Below are 27,270 nucleotides of genomic sequence, written 5' to 3' on the forward strand. Positions count from 1 at the left end.
ACACATCTCAAGACATACAAATGTTTTGTGGACAGATGACAATACAGTGACTCTTGATGGACCAGAGGTTGGACACATTTTCAAAGCACCAATAAGGTGGTGGAGGAGTGATGATGTGGGCTGCAACTATCAGTGTCAAACCTTTCTGATTTGCTAAAGATCTACTAACCATTTCTAGAAGATACCTTCTTCAGACATTGGTACAAGAAGAAGTCAGCCGCTTTCAAGGAGGTTATGATAATCATGCAGGACAATATCAAGAAAGGCTTGAAAGGTGACTGAAAGGTATATTAGTGCATTAGCATGTGGATAAGGTAGATGGACAGAGCAGTACTATCAACTGCTACTTTAGCAAGCATGTTTGTATAAGGTAGATATACAGAGCAGGACTAGCAGCCGCTATACTAGTGAACGTGTGTGTATAAGGTAGATGGAGAGAGCAGGGCTAGTAGCCACTACACTAGCAAGCGTGTGTGTCTAAGGTAGATGGAGAGAGCAGGGCTAGCAGCCACTACTTTAGCGAGCGGGTGTGTACAAGGTAGATGGAGAGAGCAGGGCTAGAAGCTGCTACATTAGCAAGTGTGTGTCTGTGTAAGAGAGTGTGAGGGGCTGCGCTCACCAGGGCGGCAGCCAGGTAGCCCATGCCATTGTGCGTCAGCTGGTTGTTCCACAGCACCAGTGTGACCAGGCCCTTCCTCTGTTCCTTAAGACCATCGCACAAGTATGCCAGACCTGTGCAGGGGAACAAGAAACGTGAAAAGGGCTGACAAGAGCCAGCGACAGCATTTCCATGTGTGACCAGAGAGACAGAGACAGACCGGAGTCCGTTATGTTGTTATTGCGCAGGTCTAGCACTTGGATGTTGCAGTTGAACTTGAGCAGGTTGCCTAGCTGAGCGGAGTCCTGCAGGCCACTGAGCTTGTTGTCTGCCAGGTAAAGCTCACGGAGGTTCATGTTCATCTTCAGGGCCGTGGCTAAGGGGTGCATGGTGGGATTAAATACCATCACACTAAACTAAACAGACCACCACTTAAGAAAATGCCACTGCTTACATTTTTTATATTTTAAAACAAAAAAGAAATGAACAGAAATAAACTGAAGCCACAAATGTATCTGGACTGCCATTTTATGCATCAGCAAACTGCCGAGAGCCTGCCAGTACTGACACTGTGAAACACCAAGCTCATTTACTGCATGTCCAACTCAGAAATAAATACACCAAATGACCAGCAGATGGCGCTCTAAGCATGAATAAAGAATCACACCACTGATCACTCAGATCCATGATGTTTACAGTCCATCCCCCTCCCCAGGCCACCAGGGGCTCACCCAGCAGCATGAGAGGCCGCCCGGACAGGCCGGCATTCTCCAGGTGCAAAATCGCCAGGCTGCCGCTGATGCGCAGGGCCCGGGCCACAAATGGTGCTGAGTGGTCCAGCAGCGGCATGTCGCGGGCATCCAGGTACTGCAGGGAACTCGTCTAAGAGAAGGACAATCGTGAAAAGAGGTGGTGTGCACACAATTTAAAACTCAACCCACCCATGTGTTCTGATGCCACTACTGACAGGGACAATGAGTCCCTATCAATACTCAAGTACTCAATTCTCAAGTACTCCATCCATCCATCCATTTTCAAACCGCTTATCCTACTGAGTCGAGGGGGTCCGGAGCCTATCCCGGAAGCAATGGGCACGAGGCAGGGAACAACCCTGGATGGGGGGCCAGCCCATCGCAGGGCACACACACACACCAGACAGTCACACACGCATTCCTATGGGCAATTTAGTAACTCCAATTAGCCTCAGCATGTTTTTGGACTGTGGGGGGAAACCGGAGTACCCGGAGGAAACCCCACGACGACATGGGGAGAACATGCAAACTCCGCACACGTGACCCAGGCGGAGTACTCAAGTACTCATTCACCTTAAAAAACATGCAGCAAACTATTGCTGTAAGAATGCAGATGCGTTTTATATACATTTGCTCTGATATGACAAGAATGTGCTTTTCTTGTCAAAGCAGCACAAAGGCACATAAAACACATATGCTTTTGCACTGTTACAAGAATCGATTGCCACACGGTTGCTTTTAACGGTGAATACGTACCTGTGTACCAGTTATGGGCATCCCTGACTACAGATGTACAAATCTCTGTTCTTTCCTCTTCGGTACAAATAAAAGCAACCAGGCATGAGCAACAGATTGTGGCATTTTGTATTCAAGTTGCATGCATGGTGTACCTATACAGAGCAGCTTTAGCAAGAAATTAATGAAAATCTGAGCACTGAGCTGACAAAATTATCACCTTTAATAAAGACTTGGTTTAGTTAGCAGTCTTAAGTGTATAGAATTATGGCCAAAATCTATGTCTCGTCTGGGTTGAAAGAGGGACTGCTTCATCAGGGCAGAAGCCACAGAGGATAACAGGGCATGATGGGTGAACCTTTTAGAGCTGTGCATTTGCCACAGATAAACGGCAAATCAGTAACAGGCCTGAAGGCCCAGCTGCCATTTGGGATTTTTAGTTTCTGTGAACAGAGCAGAATACTGACAAACGACACAAAGATGCTCAGGATTTCATGACTCATTCCACTCAGGATTTGTGTAAAGTGAGAGCTACCAAAGCACACATGCACGCACGCACGCACACACGCACACAGACACACAAAGATTGGGACAGAAGCAGATTTACACGCAATTCCGCTAATCTTAACTGGATTTAGACTGCAAAAACAGGCCACAATGTTCTGAACTGTTTCTTTATCACCTGTATTCTCTCCTGAATTTTCTATGCTACCTAACAGGCCCCATTTGCAGTGATTGTGATAAACTATGCTTACTGGTCAGCGGAAATCAGTCGACCAACCCTGCGGGACCCCCGAGCCCCACCTTTCTCATCATGTGAGCAGCGGCCTGCCAGCCCCGCGTGCCGATGTGCTTGTTGGAGGAAATGTTGAGGTGGGTGGCCGACTCGTAGTATTCGATCATGTCAAAGAGAGCCGAAGCGCCCTGGAAAAGGGGGGGCGATTGAGACTCCGTGAGCGATGGCACCAGAGAACATTCCTGTAATTAACGCAGCATGGTACTGCAGGGAAACATGCTATAATCCCCTTAACCCCCTCCCCAAACAAAATCTTTAAGGGGATGTTTGGGCTATGCCATGTCATAAACACAGAAAATGGTCCTGATTAGTCATTTTTCCATGTTCATCTGGAAAAAGGCTCTTTCGCAACCATGCCACAAAGGCAGCCTGTCATCTCTTCAGGGACTGAGGTAATACATGTGACTAAACAAATGGCTCCCAGATCACCCAAAACCACGAAGTAGAAACACGCAACCCAATTTGATGTTGGGCCGTAAGACTGGCCATCCTTTCCTGATACATACGCCGAAAGCCATCGATGATGCAAATTTCTCTGACCACTCTCTGTACACCAACCGCACATAATTAACAGAAGAATTAAGGTCGATACACAACAGCATTGTGGGCAAAATCTCATGACCGGCTCCTAAGTCTATATAACGTATGACAGACAAGAAATTAGTATCAGTAAAGCATTACTGCATAAACAGGACATTAAAAACCGAAGTGTTTCAGATCTGACAAGTTAGCGCAGTACTACAGGCCTCCCAGTAGGCGTTCAAGAACATGAGCAAGGCACTCACATCTTCATCCAGGTTGGTCTGCTGCAGGACCACTAGCTTGAACTGCACCCTCTTGAAAATCTCCTCCAGGGACTCACAAGCCTTGTAGTCCAGTTTCTCACCTAGATGGAATGAGTCAGTGCTCTCATAAGCATCACTTTGCAAATTTAGAAAATCAATACAGTATAAACCTTTCTTTATAATGACATTAATAAAAGTGCTTAACAAAAAAAGCCAGTATATTTAATTTTTTGTTACCTGAGTGCACTCAAAGTAAAATATATAGACAAGGAAACTGAATTAATAAAGGGTAAAGATATGCACAGAAATGTAGATTTTTACATTTAATTTCTGGCAACACTTTACATGAGGGGCACAAATAATGTGAATTGTGTGCAATTTTTCTTAAGCTGTTAATTAATCAGACTCTGACCGAGCCTATGTTCTTTCGTCATTAATCACGAGAGTTCATGTATTTCATGCAGTTACTATGTGCACAATTTGTACTTGAGTAGTAACTGAGTTACTAAACAATTTGTGGCCCCACAAGTAAAGTTACCTTATTTATTAATTAATAATTAGTTCCTCCTAAAACTGGCCTGTTATGCTTGCAAGCGCATAGCTGCAACTAACCCTAAACCCCAGAAACCACACATGATCTGTACTATCTGCCTCCGATCCGCCAAATAAACAAAAGTAAACTGTAATCTCACCTTTGAGGTCCAAGCAGTCATTCCTCTGAGTCAAATCTTTGAGCTCCTAAAACGTAACGGAAGAGTGTCACCTTCAAACTGCTGTGGGAAACATGCATTCTGCCCAAGAGACAGTGGCTCGATACACACAGTGCCCAACTTCTCAGAACTGTAATGTTGGCATGTGGCTTGTTGGTGCTTCAACGTCACACATTTAGGCAGAGCTTCTACGACCTCACAGATTTCCCAGCTTTGCCAAAACTGTTTTTAAAGATTATCTCCAGTCACCTGCAGAGGTAAACTCCATAAAACTGACTGTAGATGGGTGCTAGAATAACAAACAAACCAAGCTGCTTCAAATCCTCAGACCTCAGGAAGTTGTCTTTACATGAAAGTGGTGGCAAACATCATGCATACGCAGGCAGTAAATGTAGCAAAACAAGGGAAGATTACTAAAGAAAAATACTAACAAACCACTGGGTAAAAAATATAATACACATGACCAAAGCAGCTGGGAAGTCAAGCATAACTCAATTAACCAAATACAGAGATGTGTTTGATCCAACACCAGAAGTTGACTGAGACGGGCAAACATGAAGGTAGGAGAGGTTCAGAGGGGTTGCCAGAAGCCAGAAACAACTGCAGGTCAGAGTTCACTGGTTGCTTCCCAGACCATCACAGAGACTCGCTTTTCTGAGGCAGATCAAGTGGACATTATACCCCAAATTCAGCTCCAGATCAAACAAGAGAAAGTTTGCCCTGGGGGGCTGGAGTCGCTGAGAGAGGAGAAGGTGGATGGCTGGAACCAACAGGGGGAAAAAAAAAAAGATTATATCCAATAATATGTGTACACAGAGAAGCACGTGGGCTCGGATGCAGTTCCTCCACCCCCAGCGTGTGTGTGTGTGTGTGTGTGTGTGTGTGTGTGTGTGCACATGCGACTTGGGGGGGAGCATACAAAAGTACTAGCTGAAATTATTTCAGGGTAATTAACCAGATGCGATGGGATTAAACTGCACGGCACCAGCAGGTGGCAGGTAGCCTCAGGAAAAAGAGGAGAGAACCAGCAAGTGAATGACGCAGGCCGCTGTGCCAAGAACAGCGGAGGAGCAATTACTGGGTGTGAACAAGTATTATGACGACGAACATGCCAGCACTGGTAGCTGTATTAGGTAGTTAATATAAAAATAAAATACTTCATTTTCTCATACAATGCCTATCTTTCCCTGGAAGAAAACATTACCCCATGGGGATGAAAATGATCGTGGCTCGGATCAAATTCAAATGCTGTGGGCTAGTATTCTATGTACCAGCAGAACTTTGTCAGCATTACATAATGCTTTGAAAGTACTTGTATTGCATGACTCTTAGCCTGCTAAGAGAGGGTGACAACTGCATCTCACCTAAACCGTCATCGAGTTCACACAGGTGCTGCACAGATGAACAGAGCCCAAGTACATCCCCGAGAGCAGCAAACTGATGACACAGCTTCCTCTACCCTACAGTGTTGCTCCACGATGTCCGCTGCCATCTAGTAGGTACTAAAAAGGCTTTTCTGTAATTCTTTTGCAGAGGCTGATGGGAGTTTGAGTACAAATTTCCTGAATAATGATTTTTTATTATTTTTTTTTTTTTTACTTTTAACTCAAAAAAGGCCCGGATTTTTGACAACTAGAGCATGAAAAGCTCCACAAAATGGCCGACGTGTACGCGTTCCCTAACAATGGCATTGCAGGCAGCCTACAAGGGCTGCTCTTATTCTTTTACAATCCTGGTTTGGATGCGAAACAGAGACAGTGGGCGTGTCTGAAATTGCAGACTTGTTTGCTATGTAGTAGGTGAAATAGTATGCAATGTGAGCAATACATCCGAATCCTCAGGATGGATGAGACAGTAGGCGAAAGGTAGCTGGCTGACGTACTAGTGTGCAACCAATGGATGTTACGCTATTCCACAAGGCCACTGGAGCAGCAAAGATAGCAGAGAAGTGTTGTCTCTGTACAGTTTTACACAGAAAACATACCCAGATACAAAAGATGATTTAATGTACTTCTTCACTGATAGTTTTTAAGTTTCACAGGGATCAAGCTAGCTCACTGGTAAACATCCAGGTCAGGGAATACGAAAGATGCTGCAGTGTGTCAGAGTGCATGCATACTGTTCTCAAGCATATACACACATATAGTACACACTGCATTAACAGTCGTGTAGTGGGCTTTTGATGAAATTCAGTATGAACTGTGTAAGTTTGTGATTTCTGACACACCCAATGTCTGGAAGACTGGACATCGCTGCCCCTGGCCAGTCAGCTGCTGTATGCGTGGGTGTTGAAACAGCTTCTGAGAGCCAGTTTGAAGCCTAAAAATGTGACGATGTGCTGCTAAATACGCAGGCTTTGCCGCAACTGCCATTCGTTCGTGCGTCTCTCACATTCAACACACATCTGTGGAAAAGCATCATGCCTCACAAGCCATTCAGACAGCTACATAAAAGACTAAAGACAAAAGGCGAGCAGACACCTGGGGGAAACAGAGCTGTTCCATAATCAATTTTTTTTACCTCTAACTCATAATGCAAAATTGCATGATTAGAACTGACTGCTAATTACTTATGTTATAGGTTTAACAAAATGTCACCAGGTTTAAAAGGACCAAAACGAAAAGCCTTTATGGGTGACAGCCCATATTAGCTTATCAGACACTCCAAGACCTCCTAACCAAGGGCTTTAATTCTGACTTCTTTCTTTGCATGCTAAGGCTGCACCTTAAGTATAGTCTCAGAAGTGAAGCAGCACACCTGTGGTTATTACACATCACTTGACAAGTCTCACTGTAAGGCAGTTTCTCTAAGCGTGACTCAGTGAAAATCACACAGTGGGAAAGTCCTGCTTACTGCAGTCAGTTAGGGAAATGTACTCCTCTCTGGTCCTGGTAGCACAAATAGTGTAAAGGTTCAACGAATCTTTCCACACCAACGTGGTGGATTTTTGCTTCCCATTACCTCTGAGCATTTTTGCATTTGAAGACGCAATCATTTGATGTCTGTAGTAACCCCCTGGTGCCCCATGTCCACAAAGAGTGGGGGGGGCATTGTTACACTAGAAGTCTGCTTCTCCTTGACGCACATGGCAAACAAACATCCCTCTACATCGACTCCCTGTGATTCAGCATGCAGGGAAACCTGCTTTTATGGGTGTCGTACAGGTGCTGCGTAATTAAAATATGCAGATTCTGCTATGTCTTGCCGAGGGGGAAGTAGGGACACTTCTGTCTACTACTAGAAAGATTCCCTGACTCACCTCAGTGGCACTAAGCCAGACATAAACAAGACAGCAGTCCCACTTAGCTACTAGTCACTTGTTACAGAAAAATCAAATTTCACGTATGTTTTATCAAAAGTTAAAGTATCTTTTACCATCAACTTCAGACACATGATGATGCATGGGGTCATATGCAGAGGAGAAATATCTCCTCTTGCTAGTCATTTTGTAAATGAGAAAGTAATAGAACATAAACAGGCACAAATAAACAATATAAATATGTCATTTTAAGACATGGACATTAAGATCCAGACAATGAAATACAATTAATCATATAATCGGTGAGGAAAGATTGTGCAAATTGGCATGGAAATTATGCGCAATAATGAATAGGTGTAGTTTCAGAGTAATGAGTCTAGAGTTATTAGACCTTTTCAGAAAGACGGTCCCTTTGACATTGAGCATTCTGGCTGAGCTTGCAAGCACACAAATGTGTTGAAAGAGCAAGTATGGGTGTGTATCAGAGTGCTACAGTAGACTAGATTTGGAGGCTCAGACAGCTAAATGACAGGCATATCACCACACCTTCAAAACTCCCTTAACCTGAAGACTCCTCCTGTACTCAGGCTTCAGAAGCAATATTTTTAGATGAGCAGCTAAAGCAAAACAAAAGCATTGTGCTTCCCAGCCAAGCTTCTACAGAGCCCGAGCAGAACAGTGTGTGCAGGTAATGAGGATGTGCAATGGCCCTACAGCCCAGGGGATAGAAGCCGTCCATGGTGTCCATGGTAACCACAGTGAAGGGGACCTCTTTGGGATACTGTTCTGGGGATCAGGCTCTGAAGCAGACAGCCACAACAGGAGCTGGTCAGGCGCCAGCAGGTCATGCCGTTCCTTTGAGAAGTGGCTATCCGGCTGGCCCAGGATGAGCCCGCGCCCTCAGTGTGATATGGCTTCCAAGAGCTGTGTGTTTTTAATTCAACATTCAGGCAACCTGAAGCAACATTCAAACACACACTTGCAAACAAGTCTTTTTGGGGACCGCTCATTCATTTCTATGGGGAAAATACTAATGCTAACTATGACTACCTTAACCCCCTACCCACCCCTATCCATAGCCATAAGTAACCAAACAAAATATGAGAGTTCTTGCATTTTTAGTTATTTCATCGCAGTCACAGTTTTTTATAAAATAAAGTTTTCCCATAAGGTAAAAAAAAAACGGGTGTTCATCACATTGTGGGGACATTTGGTCCCCACAGTGTAAGGTATACCTGGACCACAGAGTCACAGACACAAGGAACAGGAAACACAAAACACCCAGACTATGGGTCTTAACTGTGAACTTGCATGAGCCCTGAAGTTATAATCACAGTAAAAGAGGTTAGGATGCATAAGTGTGCATCCTCACACACACGTGTACGAGCTCACACACCTCACCAGCCTTAACATGCACACATTTCTCCTCTACCATGAGGTGAGGCAGGAATGCAGGTTTACCTGTATCTGTTTGAGCACCGTAGGGATGGGCTTACAGTTCAGCTTCTGACAGGCCTGCCTATAGGCGGAGATGATCTCATCCACCGTCACGTTCTGGGCTGCGGGAGAAAAAGAGACACAGGGAATCACAGAGGGGCCGATGAAGACAACGCGTTATTCTCTCAGTGGCGTCTGTGTTTACGCCAGCAGTGTGCTGCACATACATTGACACTCAGAGTTAGAATGATGTCCCAAACGATCACATAACCAAGGCAATGGCATGGCAATGGCGACAGGCACCATGAAATCGCAGCAGGCCCACAAAGAGAGCACAGGCACATCAAGCAAATCAGTCTGCACAGCTTGCGATGTGACTCCTCGGTTAGCGCATGGCGGGACCCACAATAACAGTAGAGATGCTCTCAGGACACCGGGAGCCAGAGGGCAGGCAACACTGAGGAGCAGAGTGATAAGTCTCCCACCCTCCAACAGTGAACATGCCCCAGCTCTTAGGTGGATCTTAAGCTCTCCTCAATGGTCAGATTGTTCCCAGGCTCTCCGCACGCAAACCCATATCCATTGCCGTCCTTTGTACAGCTGAGGTCCATCAGCTGATGGGTTGGTGGCCCTTCCCGTTATGACCATGTGACCCACAGCCATTTATAAGCAACAGCCTCTAGGGTCCACGAAGCTTATCAGCCACTAAGGGCCGTGCATTTATTTAGTAATCGTGACTTTATTGAAATCTCTTTCTTGAAAAGCCACTCACACAAAGTGAATGTATGAAGTAGGAACTGATTACACTGGTAGTATTCACTAACATTCACTGTGCTACCTGCTGCCTCCACAATAGGGCAGTCAGCAGCTGGGCAGCTGGAACCACACACAGACAGACAGTAAAACTGTCCCACGGTGCACTCTGGAGAGGGGGGGGGAGGGGGCTATAGCAGCATTGATATAGAGGTGGCCTCAGCAGACATTTCAGCTCTCAGGTCGCCATTACAGCGTCATACTTACGTGCATTAAGACCTGTCATTAGTAGATTAAAGAAATGTGTATTACTGCAGGCAGGTTTATTATTTTTAAGAACCAAGATAGCAAAAGACTGACCATTTTCAGTACTATGCAAAGGTCTTAGGCAGCCAAAGGAAATGTTATTTCCTGTATTTATTTGGGTAGTAACTGCATTTTTTAAAGAACAAAAACACACAATTTAACAAGAGAACACAAACAAATTAAGAATAACACAACAACAAGAATTTCTTGTTCACCAAAAATTTACTGATAACTTGTTGGACGGTTTGAAGAACACTGATTGGGTTCCCATGTATTCGTTACATTTCACCACCCGCTCACGTAGCTATAAAATGTCAGCGAGGCAATGATTGGGGTCAAGAGGGTTCCCCCATTCAGTCTCTCAACTGCTACGACTGGCATTCGTCTCCCACAGACAGTCCTCAGAAACACGACACCTCTCAATAAAGCCAGAGCGCTCCTTCCGGTTAGCATTAGCCGATAACAAAGTTGCGTAATGGGATACCCCCCCGTTCGGAAGGGGCCAGCTTGCAGTGACACAGGACCAAGGCAGCACACTTTCTGTCCGTCTGCAGAACAAGTGTTCGGTGTTTTTTGACATGCCGTGCTGGAATATGACCTCTACCAGTCAGCACTAAAATAGATTGAGTGACCAGGGAGCTGACCCACGGCCAATCATGGCTGTAAAGCACTTCGCTCGCAGTGGCAGACGATGCCTATTGTATTTCCCTGCTTCATCGGGCTCCTCAGCTGAAGTAATACTTACACAACTGACTGTCTGCAGCAGTGATAAAATTAGAACGTTCTGCCAAATGAATCTTGGCTTCAGGCCAATGTGTAATAGTATAAGATCAGGGCTTGAGGGCCACTGCTGGGGTGGTTTGTCGAAAGCAGAAGTGCGGCCTTGTCACCCTGGTCACAAGTGGATCAGAAACCAGCCCCACAATTAAAAGACTGTGCTGTTTAAAAGGGAGCACAGAATAAGATAGTGAAACCAGCACACTTCTGCTTGGATTAAAAATGCACAAGCCTGCAAATAAATCATATGACATAATATGGAATCAGTTCACAGCTAGATGGGTACAGCGATGCAGAGCTTGAGTAGATATTTCTCCATCTTTGTCAATCTAACCAACTGGAAATCAATCATTCCAATTCATTTATACCCTCCTCCGTGCAAATGTATAGTACTGACATTTCTTCCAATTTGGGCACAATTCAAGCGGCATCCTTCTGCTCAAGAGGCTTCCCAATGAAATGAGGTTTGACTAAACCTGTCTATATTTCAGATAAGATCAGATATTTTGCCAAGAAAGCCAAAAATACAACACTAGTTTGCTGACCGGACAGCATCTTTATTAATTCAATTCCGTATGTTTCACACCTGCAGATAACATGCCGACCCCAGATAGCTCATTAGTATGGTGAAAGGCACCTCTGCCACCTTACCGTGCACGAAAGTCGATAGCTGTGAGCCAAATACCATTTTGACTCTCACGGGAGACGCTACGATGGGATGAAATCTTTCATGAAAATGGATATTGGGTGACTTAGGCAGTTCCCATTATGGCTGACAGTGATTTACAGAGGGAGGAATTCTATTAAATACTTGGCAGGACACCCAGGTCAGCAGCTATCCTGGAGCAGCCATGAAGCCAGCACATCATCCCTAACATTCTGCCCGCTAACTCTGATTAATAGCTCTCTACAACTCACAGGGAGAGGGGAGGACCTGGAGAATTAAAGAGCAAACGTCTCCTGGTGTTCACGAACACAACACGTGGGCTGGTGGCTCACTCTTACCCGGGGAAGGCTCAGCTCCAGTTTACAGGATTGATGGGGAAACTCCAGTCTTCCAGAATTGGCCTTTCATTTGAATACACCAGTGCATCTTGTGTCCCACTATGACAACTTACACAGGGTCAATCACGGAAGCCAAAAGTGAACACATCCATCTGAATGCGTGTAAAAGACATACTTTATCACTTGAAAATAAATAAGTTGATAAATTCAAATTAACCACTTGTTACACAGCAATCATGTGCCTGTCTGCATTGGGGCTAAACATCAGTAATACACATTTCTTTAATCTAATTAAAAAACTTTAACTTTTCCTTGTAGTTTCCGAGAACCTAAGTTACATCTGAATAATGCTATGGAATCTAATCTTAAACACCCAGCAACACAGCAGCACAGACTTTCCTCCGTAACCCAAACAAAGCAGCTCATATCACGGCCAAACTGAATCACCACCTTTACATGCATTAGCAACTTTGCTAATCGAGATAGTGAGGATCGTCCAAGACAAGATGTAGACCAAGTCACTTTCACTGAATTTCCTTTCTCTCTTTCCATTTGTGACCATTTTCAGTAGGTATATGACAAAATAGAACAATTCAGCGAAAGGTTTTACCAGGTTTGCCTACTCTGGGGGTGGAGGAATTAGCTGACCTTTAAAACAAGGACTATTCACATCGACGCTGAGACTTAACTGAAAGGTTAAATAATGCTTTCAAAACACTGTACTTCTAACAGAATAAACAGGGCATTCAGGTTCTGACTCGGCTTGTCTATCGTGAAAGAGCTGAAAAATATGCCAAAACGGTTACTTTGTTTCATTTTTAATTCTGAATTATCAGGCTAAATTAATGAGATATAACAGGTCACGAACAAGCATGTTGTATTGCAGGAGTTACCATTAGGTACTCAAGTTTCCACCCTCATTCCAGACTGTTAGGCTAATTGGCGTGAACGGGTGTGTGTAAGTGTGCCCTGCAGAGAACTGGCATCCCATCCAGGGTATCCCTGTTTCCTACATACACTCCCAGCTCACCATGACCCAAGTTGTTAAATTTTTGCAATTAAAAATTGACAACCAGGGGGTGGGGGTGCCCACAAAAAAAAAAAATTGCTGTTTGACAAAATTTATCAATATATTACCAAATTTTATCACGAGATTCTAAAATAGCAGAACAGAATTGTTTTTGAATGCATACCACAGTATGTCTAGACAGTATGACAACATGAAGAACTGGATACCACCCAAGCCAATGACAACCACATAAAGAAAAGTCAGTATACTGCCACTAAAAAGACAGAAGCCATGTCCATGTCACTTATTACAGGGGCCCTGTGAAGCCCCTTACTAACACTACTATTCTGCTATGATGAATGTACAGTGAATGTGCTGTTCTTGACAGCTCACTGTGAATTACAAAAACACCACCTGGTCCCTGGATAAGTTTACAGGTTAACAGTTCTGTGCGTCTATGACGATGCTGCTGGGCTAATTCACAGCCTGTTATGGTACGAACTATCGCCTGAGAGTACAAGTAGATCAGCATTAACGTGATACCAACGCAGCCTTGAGCCGCTTCATGTCTCACTTCATATTCCATTCAGGCTTGAAAGGTCAGTTAGAAAACATCTGCTTGGCTAATTATCAGTCCTCAACCTGTCCAGCAGGAGGACGTGAAAACAAAGCTGACAAAGCAGAGAGGCGCAACATTACCTCATAAATACTCAAAAGGAAAAACAGCTGCTGTCCAACTTAAAGACATCACGCTCTTATCCATAAGTGGACAATGACTCACTCCTCTTTCCACAGTCATAGTGACCATGGTTAAAATTCAATACCTGTCCTACCTGGGCCTTGCTGCTACAACCTTCATAGCCAGACATAGCAAGGCAGATCAGCATTCAGCACCCAACTTTTACTATGTAAATTGCATGCACACCACCTATTAATGTTTCTATATTCGCTTATTTCATGTACCATATCATTTGCTCTATATTTACTGTCTTTACACTGATTCATCATGACATATCTGAGCACTTTAAGTGTGTCGCTGCTTTATGCAAACGTTTTCTTCCATGGGTCCAAAAACGTATATCTTATCTTTGAAAGGACCCTTTGCCAAAAACCACTAAACACGACCATCATCTGTAGTGCGACCCACTTCGTAAACAAAGAAAATTGAACCCCATCAGCGACATAACCCTCAGTCTGTCACCTCATATTACCAAATGGTTCCCTGCGCTCTGGACTCTGGCTTTATTTACTTAATAGAGATTTGGACTGTTACAAAATAGCCACATGCAAACTCAAGTCCAGTCCTGCTAAGCAAATAAAAAATAAGGGTTGTGGGGGGTGCAAATTTTTATAACCGATAACTGCCAAATCCAGCACCACATGCCAGGCTCTGATACCAGCTGAGAATGATCCTGCTTAAGCAGACCATTGTACCCATTAATGTTGAAATTCATTAATCTTAAAGTTTTTTATTAACGACAAAGCTCCAGAAGGTTTAACAATTTTAGTGATTAGTGAGGAATTCTTCGAACACGCCTGAGCACTCCAAGTCTCGCCAAACCCCAGCCAGCAGCCGTTTCCTCTGCCTCCCTATTATTCTACCCAGTGAATGAAAGGTCCTTGAAAAAAGGGGAAAAGTCAGTACGGCATCTGCAGCTGCTGTAGTGCCACGCCATTAGTAAACACTGGGAGGAGGAAACGCGGTTCACCAGAAGGGAGCGGTCCAGCTTGAGAGGGTATACAGGGGTGGCTCTACATTTATGCCACGTGATAGCGTGTTGTGGCCATCCTCGTTTAAGTCCGCCACTCGGAAGCAATAAACGTTTATGCGTTTGTGGGACGAGGGGGCTGGAGCTCCGCCCTCACGGTGAGGCGAAGTGCAATAAGAGACCAGAGGTGCTCAACTGGGAGTTTAGACTCCGTTTAACCTCCCACATTAATATCATGGCAAGCCGCTTTTTGGTCCCCCATTTTCAAATGCAAAAAAACAACACTGTGTAAACAGCGGAAGCAGATGGGACAGCGACCGATATGTGAACTGAACGGACATTCTCGTTTACTGATTGCCAGACCGCATAGATGATAAAAAGTCTTAACGTTGTCCAGACTGAGCAAAACACAAGTCAGACATACCATTCCATGTATGAGAAAAACATACAGGCTAAACAAGAATGAGAGTTTAAATAACAACTGTAAATAAGACGCGACGGGTTTTCCTAAAAAGCCCTGACAGAGAGCACTGTCTGGGAAGTGATGGCTGATGCTTCTGAACCCGAGACTCTGGGCTGACGAGAGGCCTGCACGTTTTATCCTTTTTAAAACTTTTTTCAGTCATGTGACAAGAGCGAGGCAGCCAAATGAGGACAGGGTCAAAAAACGAGTGAGCAAGTCAGCTGAGAAAGGAGTGAAGGGAAGTCTGGGTAGAATGTGGGGGAGGGGAGAAGTACTTTAATGCCCCACTACAGAATCCAATGAGTACAAATGAGATTCACTTTTCACTGGCATCTGTAAAGCGAGTAGTGAGGTTTAAAAGTCCTGCCAGTTAAACAGCTGATTAATATCCATTAGCTCCTCCTTTCATGTCATATCACTGTATGGAAATAATTTTCACTTCCCTGCCATTTCTGCCACAAAGTTACTCATTTCACCCATAATGCCTCCCTGGTGTCTCACCGTCCACCCCTCCAAATGGATTCCTTTACCAATAAAACCTCTGTGGAGCAGGACCAGGCCCAGTACCCCTTATATCTACATGCAGTACTTGTGACTGAGTGCCACCACAGCCAGTCTTAAGGCTGACATAAGTCAGGAAATGGGCCCAGAGCAAACGTACAGGGCTGGATGGAAAAGCCACATTGCTGGCTTTCGTGGGGATCCATTAACAGCACATGATGACTGGGCTGGGAGAACAGACTCCTGCCCCTGTAAGTCAAAGCTGTGCAAACACAGATGAGGCAAAAGCTGGGCAAAAGAAAAAAATATATAATACAACAAAATAATCTTAGACATGGCTGTAACGAACATCCACAAACCTTAACTACACAACAAATTTAAGAATTACTTTTCGGAGACAAGCCTGTAAACAAATGGAGGAAATCAAACCGATCTGACCATTTATCATGATGTTACATTAACCACAGCAAACATCTCCAGCTGTTACTGGACATATTCATCCAGACGTCTGTACAGAAGCTCCTATGGTGAGCATTACTGCACTAGACAGGCTGCTCTTTATCCTTTCACGGCACTAAGGACTCATGGGAAATTCAGATTGAAAACCAGGGGAAAAAAAAAAACAGAAATGACAGTTCAGGTTTCAGACACTCAGAGAAACGACAATCAGTAATCCCAGGAGAGCCAGAGCTAACAACAATCAACCCCACAGACCGACGCACTGGCCTATATTTGCACAGGGATTATTCATCCCCTACAGTGCCCAGTGGGTCTCTTGGACAAATAGATACTAATGAATGCTTTACCCAGAGCGGTCATTCATAGCAGAACATCCAACACAGCTGTTTGTGTGCACACTGTGCCGCTCACAGACCAACTAGGGTCCATTTGAAACACTGCTCACAAAATCAGGGTTTGCAAATCCGCAGCTTGCACCTCAAAAACGGGGAGTGAGTTACCTTACTAAACCAGTCAAGCCTTTATTGTTAATACATGGCGGTGTTGCAATAGGAGATACTGACACTGGTGGAAAATGACAAAAAGCATCCCATCGCTCTGTGTGTGGGGGTATGGGGCCAGCCGGGAAACGATGTGTCTTCTCCAGCCACACCTAAGACCACCCACTGCCATCAGCCCAAGAAAAAAAAGATCCAGGACCACTGTTGCTCTTCTTCCCTGCCCCCCACAAATTACTCTAAATTATTTATTTGAACAAGCTGCTTTCACATTCTGAGTGACCCATGACAAAAAGGACCCAAGGGGTCTGCAACGCCAGGAAGAGTTTAATACGCAATAATTTTACATCGATTCCCTGAGTCAGTGACGGCTTTGGCAGCATGAGTAAACTGATGTTATGTTTTGGAAACCATCTAATTTTTAAAGTGAGGTTGGCCAAAAAAAAAAAAAAAAACAGGACGTCTTTGGCGCAGGCAAGCATGCATGTCTACATCAATAAAGACGCGGCTCTGATGGAGAGTGAACTTGGATAAACAAATGTGGCGGCGGGGCTAATCTCCCTGGAGCACAGGGTGCAGGAACACCCGGAAGGAAAGCAGTTTGCGGGGGCAGCTATGTTCTGCTAGAGGGAGATCTGAGTGGGGGGTGCAAGGGAAGCCTGACGGAGGGAGGACACATCCAGACAGAGGGCCCTGAGGCTGGCCTTGGGTGGGGGGGGGGGGGGGGGGGGGGGGGGGGGGGGGGTTGAGATACCAGGTACGAGATGCAGCAGAACAAACAAGTGGAGAGAGAACGGCATTTTTAGGAGAGAAGCAGATGTGTAGCAGCAAGCAGCAGTCTCCCCAAAGGGCCACATCTACTTTTGATGTGAAGGTTTATCCAATGCATGCAATTATAACATTTGCATATTTGCTATGATAGCAAATTTGACACAGATAATACATCGATTACGAAACATGTCAGCTGCAACCTGGACTGACACACTGTTTACGTAAGGAGGAGGAAATCGACCTAAAATAAAAACTGCATTAACCAAATCACCTACTAATGCCAACCTAACAATCAATTACCCTTCTGGGCTGGCATACAAAATCCAACCTGCCACTCCTAATTTCCCAATTTAATTATTCCTGCTATTCATCTGAGGTTTCTCTCCAAGACGACCATTAATTACCACACAACTCAGATCTTCAAGAGTCCAAGCATATCAATAAACAAGCCAAACCATTATAGAGCACTGTCTGTTTTTTTCAGTCGAATTTCTATTATCCCTTTAGCTATGCACCAGAGGGCGCAAAGGAAGTACTCAGAAACACTACCCAGGATGAGCAGCAGGCACTTTTACACAGGTAAGTGCAAATTCTCAAAAGGAATACCCCTCACAGTCACAGTGCGCACAGCTTTGCCCTTTTCTGCTACAGCTGCCCAAATCTGCACCTACCCCATCCAGTTCAAGTCACACTTTGGTGTCAGAGTTCTGTTAGACTGACACACCACCATGGCACTTTGCATCATCCTGTATAATGCATAACATTTTGGTAACCTTATGTGACGTATTTATAAGCATCCAGAGTAACAAGACTCCCAGCTAGCCATTCTGCCTCGGGGGGGGTACATCCAGACCCACAAAAAAAAGAGGTCAAATGGGATCTGCAAGCTGCAGGTTTTGCACTTGATCCCAGGAAGGTGGTCTGATAATTAACAACTGAGCCACAGGGTCCGAAATAGCCTGACTGCTTTCACACAGCAACACTACAGGAGGCAGCACTGTCCAAAATGCCTGGGAGCGCCTGGAATCTCCACGTCACCAGCGGTAGGGGATTAACATAACATGTGACATACAACTTGGATGTTCGAGGTCTGGAACGACGACACAACACAGTCCAAAAACTCTACAAAAGATGGACCCACGTTGACAGGTGTTCTTACCATTAGTTTGCACACATGCAGGCAAATGCATACACTACAAAGTATTTCTCTACTTTGTGAGAAAGTTGGCTTTTTGATCCGGATACAATAAGGTCTGGAAGCATTAAATAAGTCAGGCATTTTAAACTGAACAGTTTGTGCATGTGTGTCCCACACCCACTCTTGCATTTGTGACATCACTTGACCTCACCAAACAGATGGAAATTACTGGCACAAAAATGGGCGGCAGGTTATTTTTATATATGGAACCTGTAGGAGTAACGATGACAGAAAAAGCCCATAACCTTACAGCCTAGGGTCAAAAGAAAAAAAATCCGAAGATCTGTTGTTGCATACAGTAGGCCAATTCCCTAAAATGCATGCCTGCTCTCTGGTTCACTAGCAGGCCTATCATTGTAACACTGTCCTCTACCCCGCTGAGTGCGATTATAAACCCTTTAGATTAATCTATGACCAGCTCTCTGGTCAATGTTTAACTCTGCGTGCAGGAAAAAGACTCCTGGAGGTTATTGCTCTAATTGCCTGCTGATCACAGAACCAGCCCAATACCTCAAACATGAACCGGTTACAGAAAAAGCACTTCCAGGGACTTAATGATCATGTAGAGACAAGGGCTTATGTGGGATAAGCCCCCACACTCACTAAGCTTAGAAACATTTTAATCACAAATGGGGGGAAAAGAGAAAAATGCACTCATTAATATAGTTCCAATGAAAGAAAGAAAATAACCTAATTCCTAATGGTAGAAGCCTGAAACATACTAACAAATTATACCCAGTAACCTACCATTCGCATTTAGACAGTTCATGTAAAAAAGTACAGTTTACAAGACACACTAAGCAGAACAGTAAATTATTAGTGAACTTAGACTTTGTATTTTTAGGGTGCACTTCGAGGTTAAACAGCACTTGTATAACGCAAAAGGCAAACCACAGGGTACATAAATGTATAAATTAACAAGCCAAATCATTTTATCAGTTGCCAGATATCAAGAGAAATTTACATAGCTTTGCTTGTGGGCCTTCAGCAAGTTCAGAGACTACGTGCTGCACTACTTGTTTAAGTTGTAGCTATCAGACACTGTAGAAGCTTACACAATGTACTTTGGATTACCAAGTCTGATAATCAGAAATATCCACACTACAAGTAATAAGACCTGCCAGATACTTTACGTTTTTTTTCTTTAAGTACTGGCAAATAGCAAGAGTACCAAAGAGAAAACAGGTAGCTCAAAAAAACCCTTTATCTATCAATCAAACAGCAGTAGTTAGTCATTTTAATATCACAGTGCATATAAATATTAAGTAAATAAATATACAGCTACCAATCTGTGAAACTTAATACAATATAATTACCCTACTGAAAATGTTTATATAACAGAGAGTTAACCTAGCAATAAAAAGTTATAAATAAAAGCTAAAAATATTGCAACTTGAAACACCGCATGTCCATGCCTGTAGGAGGCTTGACAACTAAGAGGGCAGCAGGAGAATTATTGTGATGAATGTCTGCTATTACAATTATACACAACCTTATAATTATATTGTTATTTATTAAGGCTTAATTTTTAATGCATCTGTAGTCCATGGTTCACCAGTCAAAAAAACCGAAGCACCACAGCAAGAGAAAAGCCATTACTAAGAAAGCAGAAAATATTACGTTCATGGAAGTACTGTCTATAGACCTTAACCTGTTAACTCAGATGGTAAATTAATAACACAAACAACCACCCATTAAATAACCCCTAGGGACATACGCAAGTAATATAGTAAGTATTATTTAAATGAACTTCTTAGCAATGCTGTAGGAGTACAAGGTATATTGAAGAGTATCAATATATATATCATTTATTTAAAGGAAACAGACATCTAAATAATAGATAGATGATGAGACTTGTTATACTTAATAAACTGTTTAATTACCCCATATTTCATAAAAAATGTTCCAAATGATTTTGTAAATTTAATATTGGCTGACATTTAAAACGGCTTACAGTTGCCTGTACGCTGGGACTTTATTGTATTACCAAACTTAATGACACACAGACCATGTAGACTATTGTCTGGAAATACAACAAAACCTTTGTGCAAAAACATATCCCTGCACTTAAGGTTTAAGATGAATTTAATCTTAAGTAGGGTAGAGAAAATTCAACACTATTTTTCAGGTTTAAGATCGAAAATAAATATTTTCTTACTAGACTGTGCAGGTGTCAGATTTACACTGGTTTATGCAAGTTTATCCAGGTTGCGCAGTCGAGAAACCAAAGCGATCTTTACATGGTAATGACAAATCACCAGGTCTTGCCATGAAAGTTACTGGTTGAGCTGCCTTATACGTCTAATAGGATCCAGGACTTCAACAAATCCCAAAAGATCAGTAGCAGAGATGGCCATACATTCCACCAAGAGGTTTTTAAACATTTTCCGACGGGCGGTAGTTGTTAGAGGAAGCATTACATTGTGCCTTCAGAGGGACAAGAATCTCACAAGCTATACAAATCTAATCCATTATAAAAAAAATTAAGACTGCTTAGAAACAAAAATGAATATTCGTAATTATTTGTCATAAAGCACATGTAAAAAATCGTTTATGAGATATGGTCGATCACAAAAATATTTTAAAACATTTAAAAATCATGTCCACATGCCACAAAAATGAAGTATTTTTAGAATACATGGCCAAAGGATTGGAAAAGGTCAATGAACATGATCTCAGATTAAAACATCTCCCAACCCCACCTACATCAGCTCACAAACGTTAAATCTTTTTATTAACGGGGGGCAGTTTTACAAGGTGTGACGGGGACATGCTTGCGTCACTCCACGATGAAGGGAATCGCGCCATGTCAGCGCCGTTTGGGAGAACATGACTGGACTGGCACCCGCAATGAAGCCAGTACAATTACAAGTGCAAGAATGCTACAAGAAGCACGAGCCAGGACTGCCCCCGGGGGGAGACACTCCCGAAAAGAGAGTGAGACGCGCAATCACAACAGCCCAATGCTCACAACAGGGCAGGCCAGCAATGGCATGAAGGCAGTTGCGCTCAGCCATGCTAGACCGAGCCTTTTGACATCAAGCATGGCATGCGGGCGCTTAGTCAGCATATCGTCCTCCTAATCGTAGAAAAGGGTAAAGGAGTCTGGGATGGCAAGTCACTCGGAAAATAATGCCAATAAAAGACAAATCAGGAGGACTGCATGCAGTGCAAAAGCAGTCTGGTGTGAGAAAGACCCCGTCACCTTCTCCTCACCAACTCATGCGTCGGCTCAGAGCTGCTTTCTGGCAAGATGTGCCCTGATTCAGAAGCAAGGACCAGAGCCCTCCATGGGGAATTGCTGTTACCCACCACAACGAAAATAAGATTTTAATGTTAAATGGGAAGAGGGAGAGTGAAGCAGAGCGCTTTAAATGAGAGACTAACCTTGCACTTACATCACATATAATACCTCATGGAGGGGGAGGAAAAATATACCATCACTCTAAGGAGCATACTCTGAATTTTGGCAGCCCCAGAGGAAAACACGCTTATGACTTCATTATCACTAAAAACAGCCCGGACAAATTCAAAAATAGAAAACTCTCCGTAAGGTCTGCCAGAGCAAAAGCATCAACGACACAAAGCAGCATGACTAATATCCGTCCCCAGCCCCTAAAATCCACTGTGAATGCCATAGCAGCAGACCAAGCCATGGTAGCAAGGCAGCCTTGGAAAACTGTGGCTGTTGAACCGGGCACTCCCATTCCTTCACCAGCACACTGACCATGCCCAAAGAGGGTGCTTGCCTGTATGAGGTCATGTGACCAGCAGCAAGGAAGGCGAGGGAGCTGGCTGACAGCAAAAGGGCTTTTAGGCACAAACTAGACAAACGAAAACAGTAACAGAGAGAATGGCACTCAAAAAAATGGACCTATTTGGTGGAATCTCATGCATTCATCTGTGTGTTACATGCAGCCATACCTGTTAAAAGCTACACATCACATGGTTGGTTCGCACAAAACTTTGGCTCATGGGCAGTTCCTGCATGAGAATACTCTTGATATTCTCAGAACTTCACACCATCCAAACACCATCCATCTAAATGGGGCAAAGAGCTGACAATACCATAAGACACAGAAGCCTGCTGACTAAAGGTGGATGAGATAAGCTGAACTAATAAATGGGCAGGCCATGACAACTAAGTTAATAATAGATATTACTATAAATAAACACCTTAATAGCCTAAAAGGAATGGGCATGACCTCTTGCACTACACTGCATTTTCAGTTTTGTCTGCAACAGTTGCACCTGTCCCCTCTGAATATATTTTTTACAAATATATGAACTGTACACCTCACCTTTAGTATTGTTCTAATCCAGTGAAAGTCCATCACCCATGGTATTTAAAGTATTACAATAATAAGATCAAACTGGAAAAATAAGTGAATATGTTCTTGTAAACAACTCCCCGGGTCAAACTTGATAATGCAGTCAATGGCAATTCTGTTGGGGAGTACTGTTGCCTCAAATCTACAGGGTTGGACCTTCAAGTCCTGCCTCCATGCTATATGTGTGTGGATATGTGCATGTGGAGTTTACATCTTCTCCTAAAATAATGTGGGTATTCACCAAAAATTTCACTTTAATCTTGCAGTCCAAAGAACTGCAAGCAGGCTTACTGGTGTCTCTAGATTGCCCATAATGTACGCACTATGGACTCACACCCTATCTAGGGTGTTCCATTATGCTGCTGCCAACGTTGCAGGAGATCCAGGCCTCTCCATGATCTTGCAAAGGATAACTTCTTGGAAGACGGACAGATTGGATATGTCTAGTTGGATCTTAAAAGCACAATCAAAATAGAGACAAATCTACATTAATTGTGAGAGCCCAGGTGAAAGGTATTTGGTGCAGTTTCTGTATATTAAACTATTAATAACATACTTCAGTTTTAATACACATTGCAGCCACTTCCTTTCATCCCTTTGAATTTCCCATCTTCCCCTCAAAAATGTTAAATAAAAGCTTAATATTCTTGGCAATTGTCAGGATGTTATGTATTCATTGAGTTTCAATATTCACTTAACTAACCAGGGTCACAGCGTTCCTGAGTAAATCCAAGCAAAATCTCAAAGCTGTTACATGCTGTGCACTCTAAAATGTCAGAAGCATCTGAGCTGTGAAAACTGTGCTAAAATAACTACTGTATACATTACAGAACATAAATATGATGGTTAAAAAAACTCAGCCTCATTCCAGAAGTTGAGTTCTATTTATTTTTATATGACAGCCACCACAAACATGATAAGCACCAAAAATATAGGAACACCTAATGTGTCACAACTTTAACAGCCTAAACAGTCAAGAATGAGGCAGGTAGAAACTGACAGGTTAAAGCAGTTCCAGGAAGACAGATCCATTTTCCAGGAAGACCTTGAGTTGCTGGTTCGGTGGCTGGTACATATAAACATTGTATGGACGACTGGCGTCAACATAATGAGAAATCTGAGTAGGTTTTTCTTCTTTCTATACATATTACCCCTGTCCTTTAACAGTCTGCAGTCAGCAGATTTTACTTTCACCATCACGCATTTCCTTTCACCACCAGTATGTGAGAAAACACCACAGGCATTAACTTTGTTTTGTAATGTCAATTTCACAAGACAAGGAAAGGCAAATAAAATACATAAAAAAATAAATCAGGTGAGTGAAATCAGGGAAGTCAGAGACTCTGCTGGACCACAGGCCTTCAATAGTGGAGTGTAGTCCTCATCTAGAAAACCTACTGTAACAAACATCAGTCCAACCCAAGTAGACCCTGTAATAAAAGATTGGGATTAGTGGAATCCTTACCATGTCTCCAAGGGTCTTTTGGCTCTACGGCTCCAGAAACGATGTCTTCATCAGAAGGGAAAGTCACCCTTTTGCCCCCATGCTTGTGTCTCTCATTGTCTTCTGCAGTTGAGAGTGCAGGGCTTGTCTCTACTACAAGGGGTTCAGAAGGCAAATGACCTCCTTCTTTATCCTGGGCCCTCCTGGGTTCTTTTGCAGCAGTGCACATATCCACAGGCTTAGCAGCTAGAACGGATACATCCTGGATACCTTCCTGAACCACCAACTCACCATCCTGGGATGGAGACTCTGGCTCCAGCACGCCGCTTTCATTAAGAGTTAAATCCACACCAATATCCATATCTCCAAAATCAGCATTTGGATCATCTACTATAGAATCACATCTGCTAGCTTCTTGGCATGGATCAGAGGAGATATCCAAGTAGGAGACGTAAGACACACTCGGAATGGTACTTTTCCCATTCCCGTTTACCTCTTCTGTCCTTTGGTCTTTCTCACAACCAAGGTGACTGTCATTCAACCCACATGGCCCAGCGCTGTCCACAGCCACGGTCCCAATTCCTTGTTTTGACACTTCTCCTTCCATGACTTGAATGTCCTTCCAGGTTATAATATCTTCCATGCAGTTTGTGGCATCTGTGTTCATGTCATTTGATCTGGCACTGCAAAAATCTAGGACTTCTTGGCTGTTCATCATTTCTAGCTCAAAAAGAGCAGACAAGGGTGTTCCTGCCTCGTCTTCCACTTCGGTAGTTACTATATATTCCTATTCAAACTAACGAATCTAAGTGTCAATATCTGAGGAAAGTGGACGTAGCTTTACACTTTCTTTCAATGGAAGTCCCGATAAATGTGGCTGACAATCCAAATATAATAAACCCCGTTTACACGCAGATGCATTTAAAATTATTTGTGTGCTTTGCTAGTATGCGGATATCAACGACTCGTTGGAAACTTTTGTAAACACTGGTCTTCAAGGGTACCGTTGCAAATTTACATAGCAATCGCCAGGCCAGTTTCACATATATATGACTCTATAACCGAAGACAGACCTCACTGGCGGTCGTTACTACGCCAACCATGGCTTGCAAAATATCTTTAAGCGTATAAATCTCAATATACATGAGAGGGAGACCTAAACACCGGGGGAAAATTTACTGTCAAATCGCGATTCGGCTGCCAGTCGGCGAAAGGCGAGGCTGTCCGAGCAAACGTTCAACCCGACCGGCCAAGTAATTTTTGTTAACGTTAATAAATGGATTTGATTTACCTGCGTGACCAATCGGTTAAAATAAAACTATACTGAACAATTAATCACAGTCGATGTGCAGAGGGACGGCCTCAGGCAGGTATCATGTTGTTTTTTGTACGTGCTTTCTGTCTCTCGAAGCTATTAGCGAGACAGTTCGTCGCCCGGCAAGTAATTCGCTTTCCCCCAGGGTCCTCCTAAAAAAGTCAGTGCCCGGTTCTTCATACTCTGCTTCCCCTCATCTTCCACTTATTTTAACTTATATGAGCGAAATCCGATTATTTCTAATTCGTGTCCTTCTCCGCAAAATGTGGTGATGAGCGACGGGTGGCACGAATCGCCGCTTACATGACACCTACCCAGTTAGGCCATTCATCCTCGTTTTACGGGCTAAACGGGCTCTTTTGGTCGGTACCCACATTCTGTCTACAGAGCAAGAGGCGATTCAAAAGGTATACGTCCCCCCCTTCTCCGCCAATCCGTTAAAACGCGTCGCGTCGCATCTTTCGGCTAGGCAGGGAAAAACGCAGGCGTCATTGGCATCACGGCATCGTTTCCTATCCTGCTAAAAGCTAGAGGCTGACAAGAGTATTCCTTACAAATGGCTTTAAACACTCAGGCGTAAATGGCTCCCCCCAATTAAAACAGATTTATTTTTAAAGGTGAGTGGATATAAACGAAATTCGTCGCATATTACAGTCCGCACCGCGAAGGATACCTGTGAGGCGTACAAAACCTGAATTTCTCTCTTTCGCTGCCTTAGTCAAACTACTGTTTGTTGTCCACACGAGCGCACGTCATCAGAGCCGTAGCGGGAAAATCTCGCCGGTTTGGGATCAGCACTTTCGTCGCCCGCGCGGAACTTTGGTTAAACGTGTCACGCGTTGTTTGAATCGCTCGTTTAAAATAACCGGTCATTTAATACAGTGAAATTTCATTATTAATGACATCGGCGTTACGCGCGTGCTTCCAGTAGTGCGGATATTCACGGTGCGGCATGTAGTGTAATTCTGAAGTTGGATGTCGGCCCATCCCTCGTGCGGTATCAGGTTTCGTATAATAAACCGTGACATTTTTTAACATCTGTTTATTGGTGTTTTAGTTAACAAACAAACAGTGCGTGCAATATACAAGTTTTATTATATTAAGTGTTACAAAATACAGAATTTGCACAAAAACACAAAATAACAACAGGACAATACAAATGCAGTGCAATGAAGATCACTTTGAACAGACGTACATAAGACCAGTCAGTATGTATGCTTACTTAGTTGAAATTTCAGTCAAATGTCAAAATAATGGCAGTATGAGTATGTGTGTACACGATTTATGTAGGCCGTGAAATGTTAGTGAGGTGACACCCTTTTTTTTTAGTTGGAATGAAACGTTCAAACTTAGTGTGATACAGTCATTTTTATACTCCAGAAATATAGGCTAACACGTTTGTAATTACGAGTGGTTGTATAAGCCTAAATATTTTTAAAATAATGCAAACAGGGAATAAATGACCAGAAAAAAACTGAATAATAGGTAATACACTCTGAAGATTAATTTATACAAAAATCCCACATCTTCAAAGAATCCCATCTGGCATCAGTTTAAACATTTACGAAAAATAAACGGTTAATTGTGATCTATACCGATTTTTTTTCATAAAGCATATGCCTACACATGAACAATGCCAACTTTTAATAATATTTAATAG

The 27,270-nt window shown here is 43.3% G+C and overlaps 1 protein-coding gene across 3 annotated transcripts in view; it reads right to left on the reverse strand.

Moving 5' to 3' along the window:
- Nucleotides 1-26,448, reverse strand: part of ppp1r37 (protein phosphatase 1, regulatory subunit 37) — a 35,835-nt gene extending 9,387 nt beyond the window's left edge. For all 3 annotated transcript variants that reach the window (XM_048980512.1, XM_048980510.1, XM_048980509.1), the window contains exons 1-8: nucleotides 24,317-26,448; nucleotides 9,097-9,194; nucleotides 4,359-4,404; nucleotides 3,667-3,767; nucleotides 2,890-3,009; nucleotides 1,330-1,480; nucleotides 819-974; nucleotides 620-732 (exon numbers count right to left, since the gene is read on the reverse strand). In XM_048980512.1, the coding sequence (XP_048836469.1) occupies nucleotides 620-732; nucleotides 819-974; nucleotides 1,330-1,480; nucleotides 2,890-3,009; nucleotides 3,667-3,767; nucleotides 4,359-4,404; nucleotides 9,097-9,194; nucleotides 24,317-25,013 (1,482 nt within the window). In that variant the 5' untranslated portion in view covers nucleotides 25,014-26,448. The remainder of the gene's footprint in view (nucleotides 1-619; nucleotides 733-818; nucleotides 975-1,329; nucleotides 1,481-2,889; nucleotides 3,010-3,666; nucleotides 3,768-4,358; nucleotides 4,405-9,096; nucleotides 9,195-24,316) is intronic.
- Nucleotides 26,449-27,270: the final 822 nt, after the last annotated feature.

Source organism: Brienomyrus brachyistius, chromosome 17 (assembly GCF_023856365.1).
Source record: "Brienomyrus brachyistius isolate T26 chromosome 17, BBRACH_0.4, whole genome shotgun sequence".
Lineage (NCBI taxonomy): Eukaryota > Metazoa > Chordata > Actinopteri > Osteoglossiformes > Mormyridae > Brienomyrus > Brienomyrus brachyistius.